General features: G+C 38.4%; 1 protein-coding gene across 1 annotated transcript; it reads right to left on the bottom strand.

Moving 5' to 3' along the window:
• Positions 1–487: 487 nt before the first annotated feature.
• Positions 488–26,564, bottom strand: DDX18 (DEAD-box helicase 18). The gene is given in 18 exon segments (XM_077153540.1): positions 488–2,041; positions 3,153–3,269; positions 3,272–3,329; positions 3,683–3,739; positions 4,674–4,787; positions 15,772–15,924; positions 16,256–16,417; positions 17,384–17,523; positions 20,205–20,319; positions 20,414–20,613; positions 20,709–20,809; positions 20,987–21,122; positions 22,401–22,541; positions 24,411–24,427; positions 24,429–24,501; positions 24,504–24,682; positions 24,684–24,777; positions 26,379–26,564. Coding segments are annotated over 18 exon segments (2,085 nt in total). The 5' UTR covers positions 26,464–26,564; the 3' UTR covers positions 488–1,898.
• Positions 26,565–27,374: the final 810 nt, after the last annotated feature.

Raw genomic sequence — 27,374 nt, 5'->3', positions numbered from 1 at the left:
TCTGCTCATGCTGCCTTTGTCAAACCAACCACTTCTCAGACTTCCAGTAGCAGGTATGCTCTTAACATAAGAGATGAAGGAACTTTCTCTTAGGGCAGAGTCTTGTGACTGGCACTGTGCTAACTTTCTATTTGATGCTAGCAACTGTCTTCCCCACATCTGAATCCTGGCCAGGCGAGACAAGTCTCACATCTAGATGTCCCTAGTCTGGACCATCCTGCCACCAGAATCTCATACAGGACCCAGAAGGTATGAGAAATAAGCCAAGCTCTTATTAGGGCCACTCGCCAACTTCTGTTTTTGTACTTTTCTCACAGAACCTCTGGAGATTGCCTTACTCATACGGGGGTCAGTAACGGCAAACAGGGGCACTAGACAAGCTGAGATAAGGAGAGTCAGCCTGGAACAGGCAGGCACCCAAGAACCCAAATATCCAAGCAGACCAAGCAACGGTTAAATAAGCAGGTAATAAAACAGCAAATTGATGTAATTATTTAATGACATGGGAAAATAAACAAGTTACAAAATATGCTGGGTATTACAAAGTAAAGGGTAGAGGGTAACTTCATTTTTGGTATTAAAAAAAGTTAAAAAAGCATCAGATATGCCTAGGAAAAACTGGACAATTAGATACCCAAATATCAACAGAATTAAGTTCTTATCCTTTAGCTTTTGTGTGTTTTTAAACATGATTATTTCTGAAACAAACAAAAGAAGCTACTGGAGAGAAAGTTATTAAATACCAAAAGTTTGGAACACAGCAGCCCACGTCTGATCCCAAGGAGGATGGGGTCAGCCAGGTGCCGGTGGACAAGTCCAGAGGCAGAGCCTAGTTCTCTTCTTTTCCTGCTGGAATGCTACTTATGAGGCTATCTGCCCTACACTTGATGTTCTCAGTGTACTTACATTTTGCAGCACTCCACTAACGTGACCTGGCACAGCAGCAAAATGATGTTAGCAACTCTGGTTTTGAATCACTGAAAACAGAACTACCACACTACATAAAACTCACTAGAAACCAAGTGCTCCTACAAGATAATCCACCCAACTACACCACTGGCTTTGTGGGTTTCTCTGACCTTCATTTTCAACTTTCACTGCCAATCTATTTTTGCTTCATGGATTCTGGAACACTTCTCACAAAGACACTTTCATGAATGTTCACTGAGCAATGACTATTTGATGACCTTGCTATGTTTATTGATTATGTGGTCTTGCCATTTAAATACTCTGCAAAGTCAAAAGAAATATAAACATCCAAACCACCTTGATAATAACAAATTGGAATGAGTGTCCAATTTTTTTTTAAAAACGTCTTAGCAAAGTTACCAAATATAGAATGGTAGATTACACCTATATTGGTATAACTGAGGCTCAAAAAGACCAGATTTTCTTCCCAAATGTAAAGACTGCAGGGAGTGCTTTATTCAGATAGCAGGCAGTATAAAAAAATTAATACCATCTTTAATCTCTAGTGTTTCCAAGTTATTTCCCAAAGATCTCTGCCTTTTAATACTGCAGCAGGATCAAGAACTGCTATGAAAATCCAGGAAACAAAACCAAAAACTAAACCAAGACTTCTTAGACACCAGGACAGAAAGGAACAAAAAGATTTCTAGTAAAAATGACATAAATTTTGAGGAAAAAAATTATAAATTAAAATATTGTATCATGACGACAAAGGTAAAAATATCCCTTGCTTTGTCTTTGGGTAACCAAGGAAAACTGAATAGTTTTGAACCCCAAAAAATGAGAAAGAGATTTGCCAGAAATAAAAAGTCGATCAATACTCTTATTAGTTAACAGTACAAATCATACAAATAAGTTCTTTTGTTAATGCAAGGGAAAAAAAATCCATTTCAGGATAAAGTTATTCAACACAAAAGGCAGGTGAGTCTTCAGTGAGAGAACTGCCTGCTGTCAGATGACTTCTTGTTAATGTTTTTGAAGATTTTGGACTTCTTGATTTTCTTGGCTTTCTGGTAGCCGAATCCGCCACCTCCTCCTCTCTTTCTCTGTTTGCCATCATTGCTGTTCACATCTAGATGAATGTCAAGGAAGTCAAGCAGCACAGAGATAATGAATGTCAATTCAATGTCTTTGCAGAGAAAACAACAGTACTCCATTGTCCCTTGAGCACAACCACTTGCTGAAGGAAGAGAAACTTGTGCACATAAATCTATGTAGCAAGTTTCTGAAAAATTAGAAGGGATAACTGTGGACTATAATTAGGAAGAAGGGGTCTTTAAGCCCAGTGTCATAATCCTATGAGTTTTTCCTTCATATCATGAAATTAAAGACACTTACATGGAGTTAAGAGGAATTCTTTAAGAATTTATAGGCACATATTAAAAAAAAAGATACCTCTAATATTAAAACAAATGTATTCTACCTCTGTATGGAACTGACTTAGGAATGCCTAACCAAGTGAAGGAACAGTTCTTCCCTTCACGACTCAACGTGTGTTCATCAGAGTATACATCTAACTCAATGCCTGCAACAGGGTGGTAACTCAAAATCTGATCTTCTAGACCCCTTGGAGTTACTGCTATAGCACTGAAGAACAGGCCATGTGTTAGTTGGTTCAGTTTTTTCTGCTGAAAATGAGATTAAAAGGTACAAATTATAAACTGTAACAGAAGCAACTGGAAGCATTCCTTTTGCTTTTCATCTTGAGCGTCACTTAAGTTTTATTTTCTTCTGCTGGTCTTGCCACTTGCTTGTACAAAACCATTAATGGCTCTAAGAGGACAAAAGGGTTTTGAAAGGACTCATTCTCTCTTTTCAGTTCCTTCAAGTATCATGTATGGTACAGCCTCAGCAACCACCCGAGACTGCTGCTTCACTCCCTGTGCTTCTGCGGGGAATGTACCCCTACCTGGGGTTCCCTCCAGATTCCATTGCCTTCTTGTAAGCAAAAGTCTCCTTTCCTTTAGTTCCCATCCTAATAATTAATCTGGCTTATTCTACGCTACCTCTATGTCCTGTGTTCACACTGACAATCAGTGATGGTCCTGGATGAACATCTGAGCCCCCAGCCCCCAGCCCCCAGCCCCCAGCCCAAACACACACTAACCCAAATGCTAAGTCCCAAATGCCCCAGTCCATCCCCTTAGTTCCTGGATGAATTTGTAACACTGAAAAAAGGATACTCAGATCAACAAAAGAAGGCACCTTGAAACCAAATGACAGAGCAACCTGAGGCAAATTTAAGTTATTAACATTATAGATTTGTTTCAGAGAATGGGAATCATATGCTCGAATGTAGACTTATATGCTTCCTGGGCTGACTTATGAAGGAAGTAGTTCTTTTCAATCAATTTCTCAAGCTGAAATGGAAAGAAACACTGGGTTTAATAAAATAGCCATTTGTCCCAAACATGCAGATTCCACATAACTAGAACAAAATCACCCCTTAAAGACATTTATTTGTTTCAATAACTGGCTCAAGGCTTTGGAACACTGCCAAATTCCACAAATTACAACAGTGCAAGGTTTTGGAGGGCAGGGACTGAATCGAGGGAGAGCACAGTACAAACCTTTCACACCACAGAGAACAAACTCTTCCTTTTATGGAAAGGGGGAGACCCAGAGAACAAGGTCTGTTCCCTGAAACACCACAAAGGTAGTGCCAGGACTTAGGTTACCTCCTAATACAAACAATCCTTAAAAAAAAGTATACCTGAGACTGAATGTCAGAAATCTTGGACCAGGAAAACTCAAATTCACTTAGTGGAACCTAGAAGATGAAAGTACGAAGATTACTAAACTAGAATGGATCAACATTAAAGACTTTAAGATGAAAGAAAAAAGTTTCAAGTGCCCCATGCACAGTGGGGGAAATGATGCAGACAAGATGGGAAGTAGTTTTAATGAACTCATTTGGTACTGAAGGAAGGACGGACGATGAAGCCCATGGGATTCCCTCGGGGCAGATATCCAATCTGTTCCTTTAGTTTTGGTGGGATGGAACAAGGCCAAAGTCACATTGGGTGGGTTGGGGATTGAATGAGAGATAACTGGGAAAAATATAAACCACTTTTCCAAAATTGCAAACTTTGGAAATTGAGGAAAGGCAGGCAATATAGGCAATGGCCACCCTAGAGGTAGGGATGGGAGAATGGGTTTAGAGTTGAAGTTTCCTTTTTACAGTCAGAGACTTGAGATGGGGAAAAGCTAACTGTAAGGAATAGACTGAAGAAAAAATACAAGAGTCCATGAAAAAAAGGACAGGAAGGGGAGGAGGTAAGAATAAATGGTTATCCCCATTGCTTCAGATGAGGTAGGAGGAAAAGATAATAGGATAAAAAGATGCAGAGAAGAATGTAGGAGGGAGAGCAGTTGCAGAAACACATGGGCATGAGAGAGTCTGAAAGGAATAGAGGGTTTCAAAGAGGGTTTGTGGAGAACGGAAAAGAGACTGGGGACACAGGGCCACCACTAAGCAATGCAACACTCAAGGGTTGAGGCACGTGGGTAGTGCTTTCTGTCCATACCTCCTTGGCCGGGATCCCATACAATCTCAGTTAGCAACTGTTTTAATAGCACTGCACTGACTCAAGACTCCTCTGATATATCCAGAAATGGTACTTAAGGCCATCAGTGCTGGCAAACAAACCCTACCAAGAGCACTCTATTCTCAACTTAAGAATCTCTAAGCAAAGGGTCTTTACCTTGGATTGCTTCAAGTAACGAAGGAAACCCAATTCTTCTGGGCGCAAAATGAGCAAGGCATGTCCTCTTCCATTTAGGCCTCTGGCTGTTCTACCTACACGATGAATATATTCCTTTGGTGGAAAAAGAAAATCTAAGTTAAATCTATATTAATTCCACATGAACCTATTACCAATGTGTTTGCATTTCTAGGACATACAGGGTGGAAGACAGAGGATGTTCAGCACATTTGTATCCAGACAGGGGCACTTCCTCAGAGGACTGAGTTACGAAGACCCCTCACCCCATTCACCGCAAAGATATTCCACCACTTCCCCTGGCACACAGCATCACAAGAGGAAACAAGGTAAAGAAGAAGGCCGAAGGAGGGCCGGACAAGATGTTCACATTAATCTGAGGACCTAAAAAATGAGTATTAACAGTGCGCCTTCTGGGTTCCGGAGAAGATGGCGGCTTAGTAAGACGCGCGGATATTAGTTTCTTCTCCAGGACAGCTACTAGGGGAGTAGAGACGATACAGAACAGCTCCCAAAGCCACGACAGAGATAAAAAAGACAGCGTACCCCATCCTGGAACGGCTGACTGGCTGAGAGAACCCGCTCCGGTGAGATCGTCAAGGGGCGCGGGCTTCACCGGGCGGGGTGGCAAGTGGCCGGAGTCACTCCCTTCCCCCTTCCCGGGCTGGCTGGGAGAATTGGACAGGCGGTCCCCTCAAACCGCGGCGGCTGGCGCCCACACAACGCGCGGCCCCCCGGACCAACTGAGAGAATTGGATCGGAAATCCCCAGGCCGCGGAGAACGGTGACGGGGTGGGGGGGGATCCTTCCAAACCTGTGACTCCCCGGAACGTGCACTCTCCCGGGTGGGCCACTGCGGCTGGCGCCCTCCCGCCACGTTTAGCGTCCCGGGCCGACTAGGAAATTCGGACGGGCGCTTTCCCGGGCTGCGGCGGCCAGCAACCCTCCCCGCGTTCGGACCCCGGGCTGGCTGGCACTCTTCCAAGCCGCTTCGGCTAGCGAACCTCCCGGACGGCGAGAGTTTTCCAAAGTTAAAGGATCCACAGCACCTTTTACAGGTGGGACCCACAGACAAACGTGTGCCACGAGCGCCACCTACTGGGCAGGATAAGAAAAACAGAACCCAGAGATTTCACAGAAAAATCTTACAACCTTGTTGGGTCCGACACCCAGGGAAATCTGACTAAATGCCCAGACGCCAGTAGCAGAAGATAACTGTCCACGCTCAGAAGATTGAGAATATGGCCCAGTCAAAGGAACAAACCAATAGTTCAAATGAGATACAAGAGCTGAAACAACTAATGCTGAATATATGAACAGAAATGGAAAACCTCTTCAAAAATGAAATCGATAAATTGAGGGAGGACATGAAGAGGACATGGGCTGAACATAAAGAAGAAACAGAAAAACTGAAAAATCACAGAACTTATGGAATTGAAGGATAAAGTAGAAAAGATGGAAAAAACAATGGATACCTACAATGATAGATTTAAAGAGACAGAAGATAGAATTAGTGATTTGGAGGATGGAACATCTGAATTCCAAAAAGAAACAGAAACTATCGGGAAAAGAATGGAAAAATTTGAACAGGGGATCAGGGAACTCAAGGACAATATGAACCGCACAAATATACGTGTTGTGGGTGTTCCAGAAGGAGAAGAGAAGGGAAAAGGAGGAGAAAAACTAATGGAAGAAATTATCACTGAAAATTTCCCAACTCTTATGAAAGACCTAAAATTACAGATCCAAGAAGTGCAGCGCACCCCAAAGAGATTAGACCCAAATAGGCGTTCTCCAAGACACTTACTAGTTAGAATGTCAGAGGTCAAAGAGAAAGAGAGGATCTTGAAAGCAGCAAGAGAAAAACAATCCATCACATACAAGGGAAACCCAATAAGACTATGTGTAGATTTCTCAGCAGAAACCATGAAAGCTAGAAGACAGTGGGATGATATATTTAAATTACTAAAAGAGAAAAACTGCCAACCAAGACTCCTATATCCAGCAAAATTATCCTTCAAAAATGAGGGAGAAATTAAAACATTCTCAGACAAAAAGTCACTGAGAGAATTTGTGACCAAGAGATCAGCTCTGCAAGAAATACTAAAGGGAGCACTAGAGTCAGATACAAAAAGACAGAAGAGAGACGTATGGAGAAGAGTGTAGAAAGAAGGAAAGTCAGATATGATATATATAATACAAAAGGCAAAATGGTAGAGGAAAATATTATCCAAACAGTAATAACACTAAATGTCAATGGACTGAATTCCCCAATCAAAAGACATAGATTGGCAGAATGGATTAAAAAACAGGATCCTTCTATATGCTGTCTACAGGAAACACATCTTAGACCCAAAGATAAACATAGGTTGAAAGTGAAAGGTTGGGAAAAGATATTTCATGCAAATAACAACCAGAAAAGAGCAGGAGTGGCTATACTAATATCCAACAAATTAGACTTCAAATGTAAAGCAGTTAAAAGAGACAAAGAAGGACACTATATACTAATAAAAGGAACAATTAAACAATAAGACATAACAATCATAAATATTTATGCACTGAACCAGAAAGCCCCAAAATACGTGAGGAATACACTGCAAACACTGAAAAGGGAAATAGACTCATATACCATAATAGTTGGAGACTTCAATTCACCACTCTCATCAATGGACAGAACATCTAGACAGAGGATCAATAAAGAAATAGAGAATCTGAATATTACTATAAATGAGCTAGACTTAACAGACATTTATAGGACATTACATCCCACAACAGCAGGATACACCTTTTTCTCAAGTGCTCATGGATCATTCTCAAAGATAGACCATATGCTGGGTCACAAAGCAAGTCTTAACAAATTTAAAAAGATTGAAATCATACACAACACTTTCTCGGATCATAAAGGAATGAAGTTGGAAATCAATAATAGGCGGAGTGCCAGAAAATTCACAAATACGTGGAGGCTCAACAACACACTCCTAAACAACGACTGGGTCAAAGAAGAAATTGCAAGAGAAATTAGCAAATACCTCGAGGTGAATGAAAATGAAAACACAACATATCAAAACTTATGGGATGCAGCAAAGGCAGTGCTAAGAGGGAAATTTATTGCCCTAAATGCCTATATCAGAAAAGAAGAAAAGGCAAAAATTCAGGAATTAACTATCCAATTGGAAGAACTGGAGAAAGAACAGCAAACTAATCCCAAAGCAAGCAAAAGGAAAGAAATAACAAAGATTAGAACAGAAATAAATGAAATTGAAAACATGAAAACAGTAGAGATAATCAATAAGGCCAGAAGTTGGTTCTATGAGAAAATCAATAAGATTGATGGGCCCTTAGCAAGACTGACAAAAAGAAGAAGAGAGAGGATACAAATAAATAAGATCAGTAACGGAAGAGGAGACATAACTACTGACCTCACAGAAATAAAGGAGGTAATAACAGGATACTATGAACAACTTTACGCTAATAAATACAACAATTTAGAGGAAATGGACGGGTTCCTGGAAAGACATGAACAACCAACTTTGACTCAAGAAGACATAGATGACCTCAACAAACCAATCACAAGTAAAGAAACTGAATCAGTCATTCAAAAGCTTCCTAAAAAGAAAAGTCCAGGACCAGACGGCTTCACATCTGAATTCTATCAAACATTCCAGAAAGAATTAGTACCAACTCTCCTCAAACTCATCAAAAAAATCGAAGCGGAGGGAAAACTACCTAATTCATTCTATGAAGCCAACATCACCCTCATACCAAAACCAGGCAAAGATATTACAAAAAAAGAAAACTACAGGCCAATCTCTCTAATGAATATAGATGCAAAAATCCTCAATAAAATTCTAGCAAATCGTATCCAACAACACATTAAAAGAATTATACATCATGACCAAGTAGGATTCATCCCAGGTATGCAAGGATGGTTCAACATAAGAAAATCAATTAATGTAATACACCATATCAACAAATCAAAGCAGAAAAATCACATGATCATCTCAATTGATGCAGAGAAGGCATTTGACAAGATTCAACATCCTTTCCTGTTGAAAACACTTCAAAGGATAGGAATACAAGGGAACTTCCTTAAAATGATAGAGGGAATATATGAAAAACCCACAGATAAAATCATCCTCAATGGGGAAAAATTGAAAACTTTCCCCCTAAGATCAGGAACAAGACAAGGATGTCCATTATCACCACTGTTATTCAACATCGTGTTGGAAGTTCTGGCCAGAGCAATTAGACAAGAAAAAGAAATACAAGGCATCAAAATAGGAAAGGAAGAAGTAAAACTATCACTGTTTGCAGATGATATGATACTATACGTTGAAAACCCGGAAAAATTCACAACAAAACTACTAGAGCTAATAAATGAGTACAGTAAAGTAGCAGGTTACAAGATCAACATTCAAAAATCTGTAGCATTTCTATACACTAGCAATGAACAAGCGGAGGGGGAAATCAAGAAACGAATCCCATTTACAATTGCAACTAAAAGAATAAAATACCTAGGAATAAATTTAACTAAAGAGACAAAAAACCTATATAAAGAAAACTACAAAAAACTGCTAAAAGAAATCACAGAAGACCTAAATAGATGGAAGGGCATACCATGTTCATGGATTGGAAGACTAAATATAGTTAAGATGTCATTCCTACCTAAATTGATTTACAGATTCAATGCAATACCAATCAAAATCCCAACAACTTATTTTTCAGAAATAGAAAAACCAATAAGCAAATTTATCTGGAAGGGCAGGGTGCCCCGAATTGCTAAAAACATCTTGAGGAAAAAAAACGAAGCTGGAGGTCTTGCACTGCCTGACTTTAAGGCATATTACGAAGCCACAGTGGTCAAAACAGCATGGTATTGGCATAAAGATAGATATATCGACCAATGGAATCGAATAGAGTGCTCAGATATAGACCCTCTCATCTATGGACATTTGATCTTTGATAAGGCAGTCAAGCCAACTCACCTGGGACAGAACAGTCTCTTCAATAAATGGTGCCTAGAGAACTGGATATCCATATGCAAAAGAATGAAAGAAGACCCATATCTCACGCCCTACACAAAAGTTAACTCAAAATGGATCAAAGATCTAAACATTAGGTCTAAGACCATAAAACAGTTAGAGGAAAATGTAGGGAGCTATCTTATGAATCTTACAATTGGAGGCAGTTTTATGGACCTTAAACCTAAAGCAAGAGCACTGAAGAAGGAAATAAATAAATGGGAACTCCTCAAAATTAAACACTTTTGTGCATCAAAGAACTTCAAGAATGTAGAAAGACAGCCTACACAATGGGAATCAATATTTGGAAACGACATATCAGATAAAGGTCTAGTATCCAGAATTTATAATGAGATTGTTCAACTCAACAACAAAAAGACAGCCAACCCAATTACAAAATGGGAAAAAGACTTGAACAGACACCTCTCAGAGGAGGAAACACAAATGGCCAAAAGGCACATGAAGAGATGCTCAGTGTCCCTGGCCATTAGAGAAATGCAAACCAAAACCACAATGAGATATCATCTCACACCCACCAGAATGGCCATTATCAACAAAACAGAAAATGACAAGTATTGGAGAGGATGCGGTGAAAGAGGCACACTTATCCACTGTTGGTGGGAATGTCAAATGGTGCAACCACTGTGGAAGGCAGTTTGGCGGTTCCTCAAAAAGCTGAATATAGAATTGCCATACGACCCAGCAATACCATTGCTAGGTATCTACTCAAAGGACTTAAGGGCAAAGACACAAACGGACATTTGCACACCAATGTTTATAGCAGCGTTATTTACAATTGCAAAGAGATGGAAACAGCCAAAATGTCCATCAACAGACGAGTGGCTAAACAAACTGTGGTATATACATACGATGGAATATTATGCAGCTTTAAGGCAGGATAAACTTATGAAGCATGTAATAACATGGATGGACCTAGAGAACATTATGCTGAGTGAGTCTAGCCAAAAACTAAAAGACAAATACTGTATGGTCCCAATGATGTGAATCGACACTCGAGAATAAACTTGGAATATGTCATTGGTAACAGAGTTCAGCAGGAGTTAGAAACAGGGTAAGATAATGGGTAATTGGAGCTGATGGGATACAGACTGTGCAATAGGACTAGATACAAAAACTCAAAAATGGACAGCACAATAATACCTAATTGTAAAGTAATCATGTTAAAACACTGAATGAAGCTGCATTCGAGCTATAGGTTTCTGTTTTGTTTTGTTCTTACTATTATTACTTTTATTTTTTTTCTCTATATTAACATTCTATATCTTTTTCGGTTATATTGCTAGTTCTTCTAAACCGATGCAAATGTACTAAGAAACGATGATCATGCATCTATGTGATGATGTTAAGAATTACTGATTGCATATGTAGAATGGTATGATTTCTAAAAAAAAAGGCCAGCACAATACTACCTAATTGTAATGTAATTATGTTAAAACACTGAATGAAGCTGCATCTGAGCTATAGTTTTTTTTCTTATATATTTTTGTATTTTTTATTTTTATTTTTTCTTTATATTATCATTTTATTTCTTTTTCTGTTGTCTTGCTATTTCTTTTTCTAAATCGATGCATATGTACTAAGAAATGATGATCATAGATCTATGTGATGATATTAAGAATTACTGATTGCATATGTAGAATGGAATGATTTCTAAATGTTGTGTTAGTTAATTTTTTTTATTAATAATAAAAAAAAAACAGTGCGCCTTCTACAAAATGTTATTTTACATGTCTGAATGCCAGCTGACAACTTACATAAATAACACATTGTTGACCGAAAACACAACTCAGTAAAGCTTATTCTACCACATAAACTACAGAATCTTATTCATATCTTCCAGCAAAATTTATTTCCTTTTAATAAGGAACTTTCATTCATTGTGGAACTTTCAGGAAGATGGTGGAATAAGGAATTGCAGAGTTCATTTCTCTTCTAAAAACAGTAAGTGAACAGGCAGAAACTGTCTGAAACAACTGCTCTGGGGCTCTGGAGAACAGGGGAGTACTGCACAGCAGGACAAAGAGACTGGGAAAGAGACTGCAATGAAAAAACTAAGTAATTCAACTGGCTAAGGGTCCTGGTGCTCCCTCCTACCCGCCCATGCCCCACCATTGGGTTCTTGGTCCCTGCCTGCAGGCTGCTGAGGACTGGGGAGATGCAGAAATCTACCTGCCCAAGAACAGAGGGGAACATGGTTCAGCACTGATCCAGCTATTGGCCAGCGAATTTAGATTGTTGGGTCCCACTGCTTTAGCCCATTCCAGACAGGGACTGCTGCACCACTGTTCTACCTGTGTCAGAGGCGGAGAGGTCGAGGGCTAAAAATATCCTGAATTCTAGGGCCGCAGGCTAAGGTTGCTAAAGAGCACCATCTGCTGGGCAGGGCAAGAAAGCAAATTTTGGAGGAGCTGTCAAAAAGGCCTCTTGGTGAAGAGTGCCATCTGCGGGGTAGGCCAGGAGAGCACAGCTGAGAAAAGGGCTTTTTGGCATCTTTCTGGACCCTCACTCCGGGGCCCTTTGGGAATGATCTGCACCCCAGCCTGGGTCCCTGGTCTTGCTTTGGCTGGGAAATACTGATGAACTAAGCATCAAAGAAGAGCCTTCACATAAATAAAATTAAAACAAAATCCTAGACAAGAGAAAGAAACTGAATTTCAGAATAATCTTGTCAAGATAATGAGATACCCAGACAGCAAAAAATTAGAAGCCACACTAAGAAACAGTAAGATAAGGCCCAGAAAAGGAAAAAAATTAAAAAGCCAGAGTAGATGCAGAATTTGGGACAACTAATCAAAGATGTTCAAACAAATCTCCTAAATACATTTAAGGAGATGAAGGAAACTATCACAATGATGAAGTATATTAAGACACTGGGTGAGGATAAAGAAGAATGTGAAAGCATGCAAAGAAGAATAACAAAACTTATGGGAACGAAAGATACAACAGATGAGATTAAAAATATGCTAGAGGCATACAACAACAGATATGGACAGGCAGAAGAAAGGAACAGTGACCCGGAAGACATGGCACTCAAAATTGAACAGACAAAAGACCAGATAGAGAAAAGAACGGAAAAAATTGAGTGGGGTCTCAGGGAATTGAATGAGAGCACCAAGTGCACAAACATTCATGTCATGGCCTCCAGAAGGAGGAGAGAAGGGAAAAGGGGTAAAATGAATATTTGAGGAAATAGTGGCCAAAACCTCCCAATTCTTAGGAAAACCATAAATATACACATTCAAAAAGCACAATAGACTTCAAACAGAATACATCTGAATAGACCTACTCCAAGTCACAAACTATTCAGATTGTCAAATGCCAAAGATAAAGAGAGAATTCTGAAAGGAGCAAAAGAAAAGTGATACATTATATACAAGGGATGCTCAAAAAGACTAAGTGCCAATTTCTCAGAAACCATGAAGGTGAGAAGATAATGTTATATTTAAGATACTGAAACAGAAAACTGCCAGCCAAGAATTCTTTATCCAGCAAAACTGTCCTTCGAAAACGAGGGAGAGTTTAAAAAATAGTCACAGATAAACAGTCAAAGGTGAAAATGGTTAAAATATTGCCTTTACAGTAACAACACTGAATGTTAATGGATTAAACTTCCCAAAAGATGCAGATCGGCAGAATGGTTAAAAAAACATGACCCATCTACATGCTGTCCACAAGAGACTCATCTTAGACCTAAGGACACAAACAGGTTAAAAATGAAAGGCTGGGGTGCATGGGTGGTTCAGTGGTATAATACTTGCCTTCCAAGTGGGAAAGCCAAGTTTGATTCCTGGACCATGTGCAACGCCCCCGCCCCCCCCCCCCAACAACGACAACAAAAAAAAACTGAAAGGCTGGAAAAAGGTATTCCACACAAACAATAACCAAAAAAGAGTTGGGACAGCTATACTAATATCAGCAAGATAGACTTTAAATGCAAAACTGTTATAAGAGACAAAGAAGGATACATATATATTAATAAAAGTGACAATCCATCAAGAAGATATAATTATTTAAGTATCTAACCACAGTGCCTCTAAAAATAGGAGGCAAACACTGGCAAAACTAAAGGGAGAAATAGACACCTCTACAATAATAGTCGGAGACTGTAATACATCTCTCTCATCAACAGACAGAACATCTAGACAGGTTCAATAAGGAAACAGAGATCTTGAATACAAATATGGTAAGTGGACTAGACCAAACAGACACTTTCAGAACTTTGCACCCAAAACAGCAGGACATACAACCTCTCAAGTGCTCAGGATCATTCTCAAGGATAGGCTACGGCACAAAATAAGTCTCAGTAATTTTAAAAACACTGAAGTTATACAAAGTACTCTTTCTAATCATAATGAAAGGAAGCTGGAAATCAGGTGGAGAACTAGAAATTCTCAAATATATGGAAATCAAACAATACACTCTTAACAATCAGTGAGTCAAAGAAGAAACTACAAAAGAAATCAGTAAATATCTAAAGATGAATGAAAATGGTAACACAACATATCAAAACTTATGGGATACGGCAAAGGCAGTACCGAGGGGGAAATTTATAGCCTGAAAAGCCTAAACTAAGGAAGAGCTAAAATCAAAGAAGTAATCACACATTTGGAGGAATTAGAAAAAGAATAGCAAACTCATCTCAAAGCAGGAAGGGATGAAATAACAAAGAGCAGAAATAAATGAAATTGAGAATAAAAAAACAATAGAAACTCAACTAAACCAAAAAGTTGGTTCTTTGAGAAGATCAATAAAACTGACAAATCCCTAGGCTGAAAAAGAAAAAGATGAAAATAAATAAAATCAGAAATGAGAGGGGAGACATTACTACTGATTCCACAGAAAAAGAATCATAAAAGGATACTATGAACAACTGTATGCCAACAAATGAAATAACTCAGACAAAATGGACAATTCCTAGAAACACATGACCAACCTACTCAGACTCGAGAAGAAATAGAAACCTCAACAAACTAATCACAAGTAAAGAGACTGAATTAGACATCAAAAAGCTTACCAACAAAGAAAAGATCAGGACCACACGGCTTCACAGGTGAATGCTACCAAACATTCCAGGAAGAATAAAAACGAATATTGCTCAAACTTCCAAAAAATTGCAGAGGAGGGAGGGAACACTACCTAATTCATTCTATGAAGTCAATATCACCCTATACTAAAGCCAATTATTATAAAATAATACCAAAACAGGCAATATCAAAATACTACCAAATAATACCAAAATAGGGAAGCTATTCTGTCAAAGCTGATTGTTATTTGTTAAGTGATCCTCTAAGTCATACAGGCAGAGATGATGATATAAAGGCCACCATATTTCATAGGAAATGGTGTTTAAAATGGCATTTCTATTTAGCTTCAAATTGATAACATAACAATTGGATTAAAAAAAGGCTAATTTTTTCCTAGACAGAAAATTCAATTGGAGAAATAAGAGTTCAATAAATAGTCCCTTTCCTAGATAAAGATATACAAACAAAGGGATTCCATAGCAATTAATACCAAAACCAATCACAATGAACATTTTTAGAAATTATCTAGAAAGAAAACTATCTCATAAAATCTTCCCAGTTTGTAGATGACTCTGCAACACTAGAAATACAAGTGCAGGTGTATGTATGTCCAGAAATGTGAAAAATAGCCTCCATATAGACCAAAATTAAGGTAATGCAATAATGGAAAAATATCACAAACTGTAATGACAGATAATGAGTTCTAAGCTACCTGCTAAAACCCAGGAGTCCCTAGACTGTATACTGAATACAACTACAAAAAAGGAACAAAATATACATTAAATAAAACCACATCATCACGCCAGGCATATATCATTCCTAACGTTAAATCCCACTGATGCCTCTTAAACCTCTTTGTACACCCTGTTTGGGCCTCATGAAGTCATAAATATTTATCAGCACCAGTGAAATACTGCATCAACAGAGCAGATAGTGCTGCTCAGGGGAACCGGGAGAGTAAGTACACTTGTTCAGGCAGAACCTTTCTGGAGAAGCCCTGAGGTCGCCATTAACCTTAGGGTCATCTGGAGGGTCATACTGAACAATCCAGTCAACTTCAGGAATATCCAGCCCTCGAGCTGCCACGTCTGTACACAACAGTGTCCCTGAATCTGCATTGCAGAACTGGAAGAAGGTGGTTGTCCGCTTATTTTGTTTCTGCCTTCCCTAGAATAAACAAAAATGCCCATTAGAGTAGGAATCTTGTTTCTGATAAGTCTAGACGCAGAAGCCTCAAACTGTGGAGCTATTAACCTATTTTATTTCTAGGGCACTCTCTGGCTTGCCATGTCTAATTCCCCCAACTAGACAGTAAGCCTCTGGAGGACAGTGTCTCTTACTCCTCCTTCTAGCCCTCACCCCCCACATCCGTCAAAGCTCACTGCTCATCCAATGTTGACCAAATTAAGTTTAGTGGAGAGACAATACCTAAACCCCCAAAACTGATACAACTTGATAAGCACACAGTTTTTTTTTTTTTAAAGTCAACATCACTTACGTGAATGGCCAAGACAGGCAAATCAATGTAGTTCAGCAACTCATAGTGGTATTTCACAGATTTACAGGATGAAAAGAACACCATCATTTTCTTTTTTCGGTTCTTCTTAAGGAATGTAAAGAGCAGAAGGAATCTCTTTTCAGAGGGACAAACAACATATCCCTAGAAGTGATTCAAATGAACAGATATAAATTGAGAGCACAGATAAATAGTATACACACCGTAAAGTCTTACCTATAGCAAATTTACTGCCTTGATTATAACAAAGTATTCTTAAAATGATTTCTCCAGTGACTTTTAACAATAACTTCTAAACTAAGGCTAAACTGGCTGCAATCACTGGATACTTAACATTTTTTTATGTTTGAGCTTGAGTTATCAAATGTTCTTGCAACCATAATACATTAAAACGTCTATTAACTGGAACCTTCGAAGCACATTAATAATCCACTTTTTTTACATGGGGAGGCTCTGGGAATCGAACCCAGGTCCCTGGCATGGCTGGTGAGAATTCTGCCACTGAGCTACCATCGCCTACCCCAATAATCCACGTTCTAATAGGTCCCTCAGAGCAAGATTTCAAGTAACAAGTTTTTTGACTGCCCTGACAAATGCAACAAAGCTGGGTAAATATACTTGTTTCAAAAACTAATCAATCAACCAAAAGTTTTAAAGCTAAATCCAGTTGTGGGGATTATTTAATTCATCGGAACACTAAGTCCTAAAGTTCTAATTTTCAGTCGATCTAATTTGGACCTGCCACCTCATTCGTACTTTTCTACAGCAACATGCTCTAAGGTTTCTAGCTCATCACACATCTTGGCAAAAGATATTATTAAACAACAAAAGATTTCCCCCTGCATCTAAAATCAACAGTCCAAAGAATTTTTGGAATGTGATGAATAATACCTCCCATGTGGTAAGCAGTACCAAAAGACAGAGAAAAAAGAACTGATCCAATTATTCAGATTTCATGGTACTTTATATCTAGAGAGTTAGAGAACCAATACGCAAATTGACTCTATTTGAATTAAAAGCTCATTAGCCCATTTATTTTCTGGATGATCCTTCAAACAAATAGAAGGAAATACCAAATTCGTAAAGTTTAAGATACTGAACAAAAAGTACCTGCTCAAGACCATCCACTGTTGCATCAGTTTTATCATCATCAACACCAACATATAATGGCTCCTTTTTCAGAGAAATTTTTGCCAGATCTTCAACTTTTTGAGTTTGTGTAGCAGAAAAGAGCATGGTCTGTCTGCGTACTAAAACAGACACATATCAAATCTAAATATTTCAAAGAATCTCTATAATCTCTTCATAACTCTAAGAGGAAATATCAGGAGTAGGAGATGTGATATCACTACAGAATCTACAAACATTAAGGGTAAGAAAAGAGTATTATGAACAATTTTACATCTATAAATCTGACAACTTGGATAAAATGGACAAATTCCTTCAATGATAAACTGCTACAGATCACTGGAGAAACAGAAAATCTGAATAATTCTAAATACTGAAGAAATTGTAATTAAAATCTTAAAGAAAATTCCAAGTCAGAATGGTTCACTGATGAATTCACCAAACATTTAAGGAAGAAATGATATCAATTTTACAGAAACTTTCCAGGACATCAAAGAGCAGTTTTAGTTTACTTCCTAACTCTTTCTTTAGGCAAGCATTATCTTGACAAAGATTTTATAAGAAAAGAAAACTAGGGATCAAATACCTCAGGAAGATAGATGCAAAAATTTCTAAAGAAAATTTTAGCAATATAAAAAAGCTAATGTATGCATTATGGTCTAATCGAGTTTATCCCAGAAGTGCAGGGCTAATTTAACATTTGAAAAGCAATTGGTATAATTCATCTTATTAACAAGCTAAAAAAGAAAAACCTATCATTTCAATAGACACAGCAGAAAATTTGACAAACCATAGAACATCCATTCCTGATAAGTAGCTTCAGCAAACTAAGAACACAAGGGAACATTCTCAACTTGATAAAGGCATCTACAAATACTCATAGCTAATATCATTCTTAATGGTCAAAGACTGAATGCTCCTCCTACCCCCTTCCCCAATACTAGGGCACAAAACAAGGATGCCTGCTTGTCTGCCCTCACAATTTCTATTCAACACTGTACTACAGGAGGTTCTAGACAGCACAATCAGGCAAGAGAAACAAAACTTCTAGGATGGCAAAGTAATACTGTCTTTACCTGTAGAAAACCTGATCACTTATGTCAAAAACCAAATGAAAACTACAAAAAAGTGAGGGTCATCTGGAGGGTTGTAGTGAACAACCTAGCAGATGTCAGAAATATTTATCTTGCTGGATGTCAGATCAATATAAAAAAACCAATTGTATATCTATATACCAGAGATAAATAACTGAAGATTGAAATATAAAAACAGTACCATTTACAGTATCATGAGTAATGAAATACTTAGGGATAAATATGGCACAAGATGTAAAAGACCTTTTTACACAATGAAAATTCCCAAGTGAGAAATTAAAGATGTAATAATTCAAGATATACATTAAGACCCCAGGTTTTTTCCTGGATACAAACTGACAAGCTGATTCCAAAATTTACATGGAAATGCAAAGGACTAGAATAGCCAAAACACTTTGGAAAAAAAAAGTGGGGAGCTAACACTGCCTGATTTCAAGACTTAATAAAATACTCAATAAAAAAAAAGCAGCAAAGTACATGGATGGCAAATAAACACATGGAGAGTTGCTTGGTATCATTAGTCACCTTGGGAAATGCAAAGCTGAGATACCACTACACATCTAATAGGATGGTTAAAGTTAAAATACCAACCACATCGAGTGCTGGCCAGGAGGTGAAGGAATTGCAATCCTTATACACTATTGATAGGAATGTGAAATTGTACAAAACTTTACGATTATACAAAGGCTTGTAGATGCTCAGAGCATTTCTAAGTCAAAAACTGTAAACACAAATATCTATTAAAACAGTGAAGGAATTAACAAATTGTGGCATATCCATATAATGCAATACTACTGAGGAATAAGATGGAAAGAACTACTGATGCATGTCATAGCATGGATTAATATAAAAAGAATTTGCTTTTTTTATTGTTTTAATTTTTTTTTTGCATGGGCAGGCACCAGGAATCAAACCCAGGTCTCTGGCGTGAGAATTGTGCCACTGAGCCACCAACACACTGCCCAAAAGAATTTGCTTTTGAAAAAGCCAGAAAAAAAAGTGTACATGCAGTCTGATTCCATTTGTATAAACTCAAGAAAATGCAAACTAATCTATAGTGATAGAAAGATCAGTAGTTACTAAAATGAGGGTACGTGTGAGGATGGTTGAGGGGGAAGGATTATAAAGGATGGTTGTGGGGGAAGGATTATAAAAGGCATGAGGAACCTTTTAAGAGTGACAGATATCTTGATAGTGGCAACGGTTCCATAGGTATAAACATGTGAAAACGTATTTAACTGCACATTTTAGATCTTATATTTTATTACATCAATTATACCTCAATATAGCTGTTAAAAACCCATTAAAGATTATATCAAGACTGAAAACAAGGTCTTATAGCAGATACATGCAGTTTATAATGTTGCAAGTACTATGACCAAGGCATGCACATCTCAAATACGACACAGAAGGCATCAAGCCTATGGCTGCCTGGGGATGCCAGAACAGATAATAAGACAGTGGGAGAACACGAGGTGTTAAGAGTGTTTAACTTGTACTGTCATCTGTAAAACAGCAACACTACTATATCAGGTTACCAGTCAGTTTCACACCTACATTGCAAACTATTTCTACGGCTGATTGGCACAACTGCTGCACCTGGCTAAGATTAAAATTCTTGAGTCAAGACAATCTAGTTTTCCTATAGGAACAACTCTCACTTGACACCAACAAGTACTTTGCAAACCACACAGATTCCACCTACTTACTTGGCAGAAGTTTAATAATCTGCTTTAATTCCTCTTCAAACCCAACATCCAAGATACGATCAGCCTCATCAATAACCAGACACTGTAGGTTTTTATACATAAACCCTGGGGTATTCTATCAAGACAAAGGACAAAGAAAAACTGTTAGTTGCCACATTTCTATTTCATGCAAGACAATGAGACAGGTACTATGTGAGACGTTCTCTCACCTGCATATGGTCCAGGAGTCGACCTGGTGTGGCCACAACGATGTTGATCCCATTAGAAAGCTTCTGTGCTTCAGCAGATCTGTTACTGCCCCCCATTATCAACCCGTATGTGTGGACGTGGTGAGTCATTAGCTCCTTAAGTACACCAAAAGTCTGCATGGCCAGTTCCCTGGTAGGTGAGAGAATAAGGACCCCTGTTCCTAAGAAGTAAAATATTATATATTGTTATCATGAATCCAAAACAGTCACTATAAACTTCTGATGAGATCAGGACAGTAACAGTTCAAAAGCTTACCATTCCTGGGCATGAATTTTAACTTAACAGTGAGTTCAATAGCAGGGATGAGAAATGCCAGGGTTTTGCCACTGCCTGTTTTTGCAGCTGCTAGAAGATCTCTAAATATTAAAAAGGTAGAGAAGAAAAAGGACACCAAACATGAGAAATCAACGTTAAACACTTAAGGCAGGATGGATACGTGATCCAACACATAATGCAAACTAATTTTCTTTTCAATCTCCTAATATTTAAAAACAGGGCCACCGATGTCCAAGCATCAATGTTAATAATCATACCTGCCTTCCAGAAGTGGTCTGACACTCTTATGTTGAATTTCAGTCATGTTTGTAAAACTCATTTCTTTTATCACCTTCAGAGTATTTTCATTGACAAGATTAGTTAAGGATGCAAATAAAGTATCCTCAAAAGCTCCTACAAAGAAAACAGTTCATTATTAGCAAATTTATCTTATATGTTTGAAATTTCTCTATTGCTGATGGTTGTGTAATTTAAAATCCATGGCTTAGAATGCTATGAAAAGAATAAGGAATGGAGAAGTACAGTCAAAGGCCTTCAATGAAGTGAAAATGTCAAAAAGGGGAGGGGAGAGGAGTTCAGAGAGAAATGAAATGTTTTAACAAAACATAAAAAGGGAAAACATTCAGTATAATAAAAACTTGTGAAATTAAATAAAAAATTAGTTAATGCCACTTCAAAAAGAGAACTGGTAAGAGGCAGATATAGCCATAGAATGTTAGCACTGAACCCACATATCAAGTAGTTCAGGGATTCTTCAGGAGGGGAAGGCATCAAAACGACCCTCTTCTCACACAGCCAAGCCATGGCCCTGAGTTTTTCAACTTTGATATTACTAACATTTTCGGCCAGATATTCTTTGTCATGAGGGCTGTCCTATACATTGCAGGATGTTTGACAGCACCATCGACCTCTATCCACAAGATGTTAGCAGCACCTTCCTCAGTTATAATAACCAAATGTGTCCCCAGACATTGTCAAATGTCTCCAAGGGGTAAGGTGACCAACCCTGGCCAACTGCCTGGGACTGAGGGTGCTAAAACTGGGGAAGTCCCGGGCAAATCAAATGACTTGGTTACACAACTGGGGGACAATATCGCCCTGGTTGAAAACCACTGCTACATTTATGATTCTGATTCAGCAGGTCTGTGATTGGGCTCCAGCATTTAAACAAACAAAAAAACTAAATCAAACAAGCAACTTGAGCAACTTTCATAAGATATTCCTAGAGCAACCGATTCTAGTCCAAACTCCTCATTTTAGAAGAAATTATGTTCTAAGGTTAACCTAGAGCAAGTTCCTCAATAATGTCAACTTCCATTCTTCCCCTGTTATTAGTAATGGAGCCAGTATTAAACCTTTGCTCTCTATTTTTGGGCCAATGATTTCCTCATTACACCATGGAATAAGCTTTAGACAAACCAAAGGAATAAAGATCCTTAAAAGCTATTGGTATGCATATGAAAAATATTCAGTGTTAGGATTAGAGAAAAGGGGAAAAATAAAAAAGAAACAAGAATTAAGGCATCAAAAAACATAAGATAAAAAGTAAGAACAGCAGAAAATATGAAAATGTATCTTGTAGAAATCTATTTTTTCCAGGTAAACTAAAAGTCACCCCAGGGAAGCCTGGTGTTTTAAAAATACATATCTGGAAGACTTTCTGGAAGCTACCTGTCAGTCCCAGGGGCAAGCTGGGCACTTCATTGTCATCTTCATCATCTGGCTGCTTCACACTATTTTCTGTTTCTTTAGGTGCTCCAGCATCTTCTTCTTCAGACTCTGCTTTATTTTCAGTTTTTGCTTTTTTTGCATCTTTGATGTTAAAGGACAGAACCCCAAAATTTTTCTTAAAATAAAAATATCAAATGTGATCACAAGATAAAACATTTGTGATGCAAAAAGACTTAAGACTGAAAACAAAACAAACCCATGTGATTTAATGTTTTATTTTTTAAAACTCATTACAAGCACTGATTTTTTTTCTCCCAAGTCCATTAAATGTAAATTTACTATAAAAGCTACTTTAATTAAGCATCTTAAGCATGAAAAGAACAGAAAAATCAAAGGCTCTTCATATTATTAGAGACAGACAATAAAACAGGGGCAACAATCTACTCAGTTGGGTGATAAAAACAGCCTGTTTCTTGATTATAAGTGGTGAGGGGAAGTAAAGCTAAGACTTTCTAGCGTCATTCAGAACTTCTACAACTCAGTCTAGAACTACCTTCCCAGCTGTACCTCCCACTACTCTCTTAAACATTTCACTATGGATCAAATGGGTTAACCAACATGCTGGGCTTTTATAGACGTTTGTGGCAGTTAGTGACACTAGTTAGAAAAGAATTCACCAGGATCAGAACTCACAGTGTAGAACTGGCCTTTGCCCTGTCCTAGTGCCTCCCTTCTGGGAAATGGTCAATTTGGCAGGACCCACATGTTCAAAAGCCATGGACATTGAGCTTTTCTTCGTGGCTTACCACTTTCCTTTTCCTTAGACCAGTTCTAACTTTACCAAATAGAATGAAATCTTCTGCCCCGTGATTGAGTGTTTGAGTAGAAATGTCACTTTCTTGGGCATCAGAATAAGGTAATAATAATAATAGAATTGCACTCAGTATAAATTGAAACTTGAATTCCTGATCTTCATACTTTTCTCCATCTCATTTCACTCTCTGTTTAAACAATTTCCTATAAACCAGAAATGGATTAGTTTGTAGGCAGTATGCAGACAGCTGGACATATTAGGAAAGTTTAAAAGTGTCAGTAAACTCTATAACAGGCCAGATTGCAAATGTTTTAGGCTCTCCAGGTCCTACAATCTTTGCTGAAACTGCTGCTGTTGTGCAGGTGAATGCAGTCATAAAGATGAAGTAAATGAATGGGCACAGTGGGGATCCAAGATTAAAAAAACAGGTGGAAGGCCAGACAGTTTGCTCAGGCCTGTTCTAGCCTACCTCCAAATCTCTGCTTGTCATTTCAAGCAAAATGCCTATTCCTTCACTTGTGTTTATTCAAATCCAAACAACTTCAAATAAACAGTCTTCTCCAACCCCCACCAACTTTATTCTGACCGTTTTACTCATTGGGAAACTAATGTTAAATTTATGAAGAAGTCCCTTGCTTAACCGCTATTCTATACACTTCACATATTAAATTATCACTATGTCTCATTTCAAAAGGGGGAATTTATGGTAGGAAAAGGAAAGGAATGGGGTAAAAAAGAAATAAATGCAAAGAGTCATTAATGTAAAGTCTCTTGATAGATAAAGGCCTAGGAAGTTAGGGTTCTATTGTCAGCCCATGCCTCTTTAGTAAAAGTAATTCCACGAATCTGTTTGCAAACAGATAACCTAAAATACTAGGCCACAGGATGCTCTATTTACAATAAAAAGCCCAGTTACCTGCCAAAGAGAAAAGTAAACTTCTAGAATTCTAAATGTGAGGTTTTTCAAGGTTGTAAGAGAATGAAAAGGCATCATATATGGTTCAAACTTTTTAAAAAAGTTAAAATGTTCCCCTTCCCACCAAAAAAATGTTTCCTTCCACTAACAAACTTAACTTCTGGTGTCCTGATGAGGATAGGGGATCTGTGTGTGCCATAAACACACATTAATAGTAACAGAGGGAAGGTGGAATGATAACTGTGAAAAAGTATCTGAATGACTGAGTTCAAGTACCTACCAGGCCCAGCATTTTCTATTTTTTCTCTTCTTCTTCTTCTTCTTTAATTCTGAATTGGGTGGCTGTGTTGCTACTTCTTCATTGATTAAAACGTAGATTTCTTTAGGGATTTTTTAACTTTAACATTTTTCAGTGTTTCACTAGACATGTCTTCATTCTGGGCTTGTGACAAGCCCACATTCACAGACTGTTTTAGGGACTTTTTAACTTTAACATTTTTCAGTGTTTCACTAGACATGTCTCCATTTTGGGATTCTGACAAGCCCACATTCAGACTGTTTTAGGGACTTTTTAACTTTTCCAGCTTCCACAGTCTCTTCAGACACATTTCCATTTTGGGTTTCTGACAGGCTCACATCTGAGGCCCCTGTTTAAAAACAGAACATAAGTTATAACAAAGAAGGGGAGGTTTACTTGGAAACACTGGGATCACAAATGAGAAATTACATGGCCTTTTCTTTCCTTTCAGGTATATTACTAAAGCCACTTGTAATTTTATGGTGTTCTAAGCAGAGGAAATGTTACCTTTAAGAAAAAAGGCTCAAAGGGGGAAATTTCTTTCTTTTGATTTCTTACCTTCAAAAGAACACATTTCTATCCTTAAGGAATTAAGAGTCTGGGACAGGAAACCTTCAATGAGGTCAAATATTTAAATTGATGGGATCAGTCCAGTGCAGATAAAAACTTTAATATTTGTTTTTTGATAAACATATAAGTAACTAATATACTGAAAGACATGTACATCATATTCACACAAATATTGCTTCTCATATAAATGTAACTTCAAAACATTCAACCCCAACTTTCCTAGGCAGTAGTGAACTGAGAATCCAGTTGATGAAATAACTTATTTGTCCCAATATTTATTATATATAAAGGTCTGAGAACATGTTACCAAAAGTTTTCCTACTTATATACAGCAACAGATACAATGTAACAGCATCTTTTATTCAAATTGTTATCTATATCTAACCTAGAAGTAGTTAGTAACACTGTATTATTCTATAGGAAACTGGAACTACAAGGAACTTCAAAAACATTTCTAAAACTCAAAAACCAGTTTCTTTTTCTAGGATTTCTTTTAATCCAGTAATCTCTGTTGAAAACCAAGTGGGGTGAGAAGTTATACATCCAACATTGCCATTGGGGATTTACATTTTATCTGGAACCCGAAGATTAACACAATTACTTAAAGATCTATGGCCCACTGTCTGCTGTCAAGAACGTGGGATCACAAATGAGGTGGAAAACAAAGCTGACGTTCATATAAAATCCTTTTCACTTACGTCTTTAGGAAGGTCATAACTATATAGGAATTCTTAAGGAATTTATAACCTAGGCAGGCATGGGTGTGAGGTAAGGTAAGAAACGAAAGACTGCGTTCGAGGTGTTCAGAAGACACACACAGAGCTGCAAATCAAAAGGGCTGCAGGAGCAGAGAGAGATAGGGTGGTGGTAAGTAAGGGGAAACGGTGGTAGCTGTAAAGTTTCTGTGACACGAGCTTCTTTGTAAGAATATGGACGATATGCAAGTGCGATCGTAGAAATGATGTGACAAAGTCCCACGTGTCTGGATGAAAATGAGGGTGAGGAGGATGGGTCGGTAGGGTGTCAGATTGGGGAGGGTAGACGTGGACAAGACTGGCCTAGTTATGCAGTCCTGCCGGAGCCCTGGAATGGAATTTGGAAGCCTCTGAGCCTATTCCTGATAGGAATAACTGATGCTCAGAAAGGTCAGGGGCAGAGATGGGACCACGCCACGAACTGGCATCAAGACCGGACCCGACTTGACGCTACTTTTTCACTCTTAACAATTACACGCGCTCTAAGGGGACTGCCCGAGCCACATCAGAGGCGCGTAGACTCCCAAACAGCGTATTCCACGCCGCTCGCCCCTCCGGCCGCCGCGACAAGGCCCACGCGTGAGTCTCTTGTGCCATTCAGACCGAGAGGCTCAGCGCATCTCACCCTGTAGCTTTAGATTTCGCTGCCGCAATTTTAAGTTCCGCTTCTCGATCTTCTTGCGCAGGAGTTTCATCGGTAAATGAGACATGATCTCCGCGAAGTGCCTTCTCGGAAGGGCTGCAGCCCGGTACTCAACTTTCGGGACTGACGCTACTTCCTTCCCGGCGGCACCTGCACGCCTCGGCTGACCGGAAGTTCATCCCGGAGAACATTCGCGCCCTGGAGAGCGGCAACACTTCCGGCCGTGTGCATGGCGGTACCTTTGGAGACCGGGTTCTGTACAGCGCCCTCTGGGGGAGCGGAGGTCGAGCCGTGCTCCTGGTTTATGTTGTAAGGAAGCTGACAGCGTATTAGGGCAATTGATAATCTTAGATATTTGTTAGCTGAAGTCTAGGTAGAATGAGCTTTCCCTAGAGAGACTGAACATGGCAGAGTGGAGTAGCTTAAAGAGTTTCCGTTTTTATGTTTTTTACCCTCTTTCGGTTTTGAGAAATTGAATAAAACCTAAATTTCATTTTTCAGTGTTTCCAAACTCTCTTGACCATGCTCCTCAATGAAAAATACTCTGCGTGCTCCTCACTACACAAATAAATGTAACAAAATTTCTCAAAACAATGTCTTTATTCTCACTCTGATTTATTTTCCTTCTGTTCCATTCATTACATCCTAAATTATTCTAATCTTCATTAAAAATTTTGATTTCTATGCATTTAAATTTGTTTTACTACAGCCTTAATGAGTTGACTGCAGTTTGAAAAACAGGTTTACAACTACCCAGTGCTTACCCATGGGCCTTCCCAGAGTCCAAAATCAAAATTTCAATCTGGCTAACCATAGGTATGTTTTTTGGTGGGGGTGGCGGGCTGGGCATTGAGTGTTTACATTTTTAAAAATTATCAACATTAAAAACATTGGGAACGCTCATATCAAAATGAATATTTTTTCTTAAATAGCAATAAGCAATCAAACTGGCAATGATCAATTTGAGCTGAGCAGCTG

This window comes from Tamandua tetradactyla, chromosome 3, assembly GCF_023851605.1.
Source record: "Tamandua tetradactyla isolate mTamTet1 chromosome 3, mTamTet1.pri, whole genome shotgun sequence".
In the NCBI taxonomy this organism is placed as follows: Eukaryota; Metazoa; Chordata; class Mammalia; order Pilosa; family Myrmecophagidae; genus Tamandua; species Tamandua tetradactyla.
The sequence above is the reverse complement of the archived record's forward strand: the minus strand, read 5'-3'. Positions and strand labels throughout refer to the sequence as shown.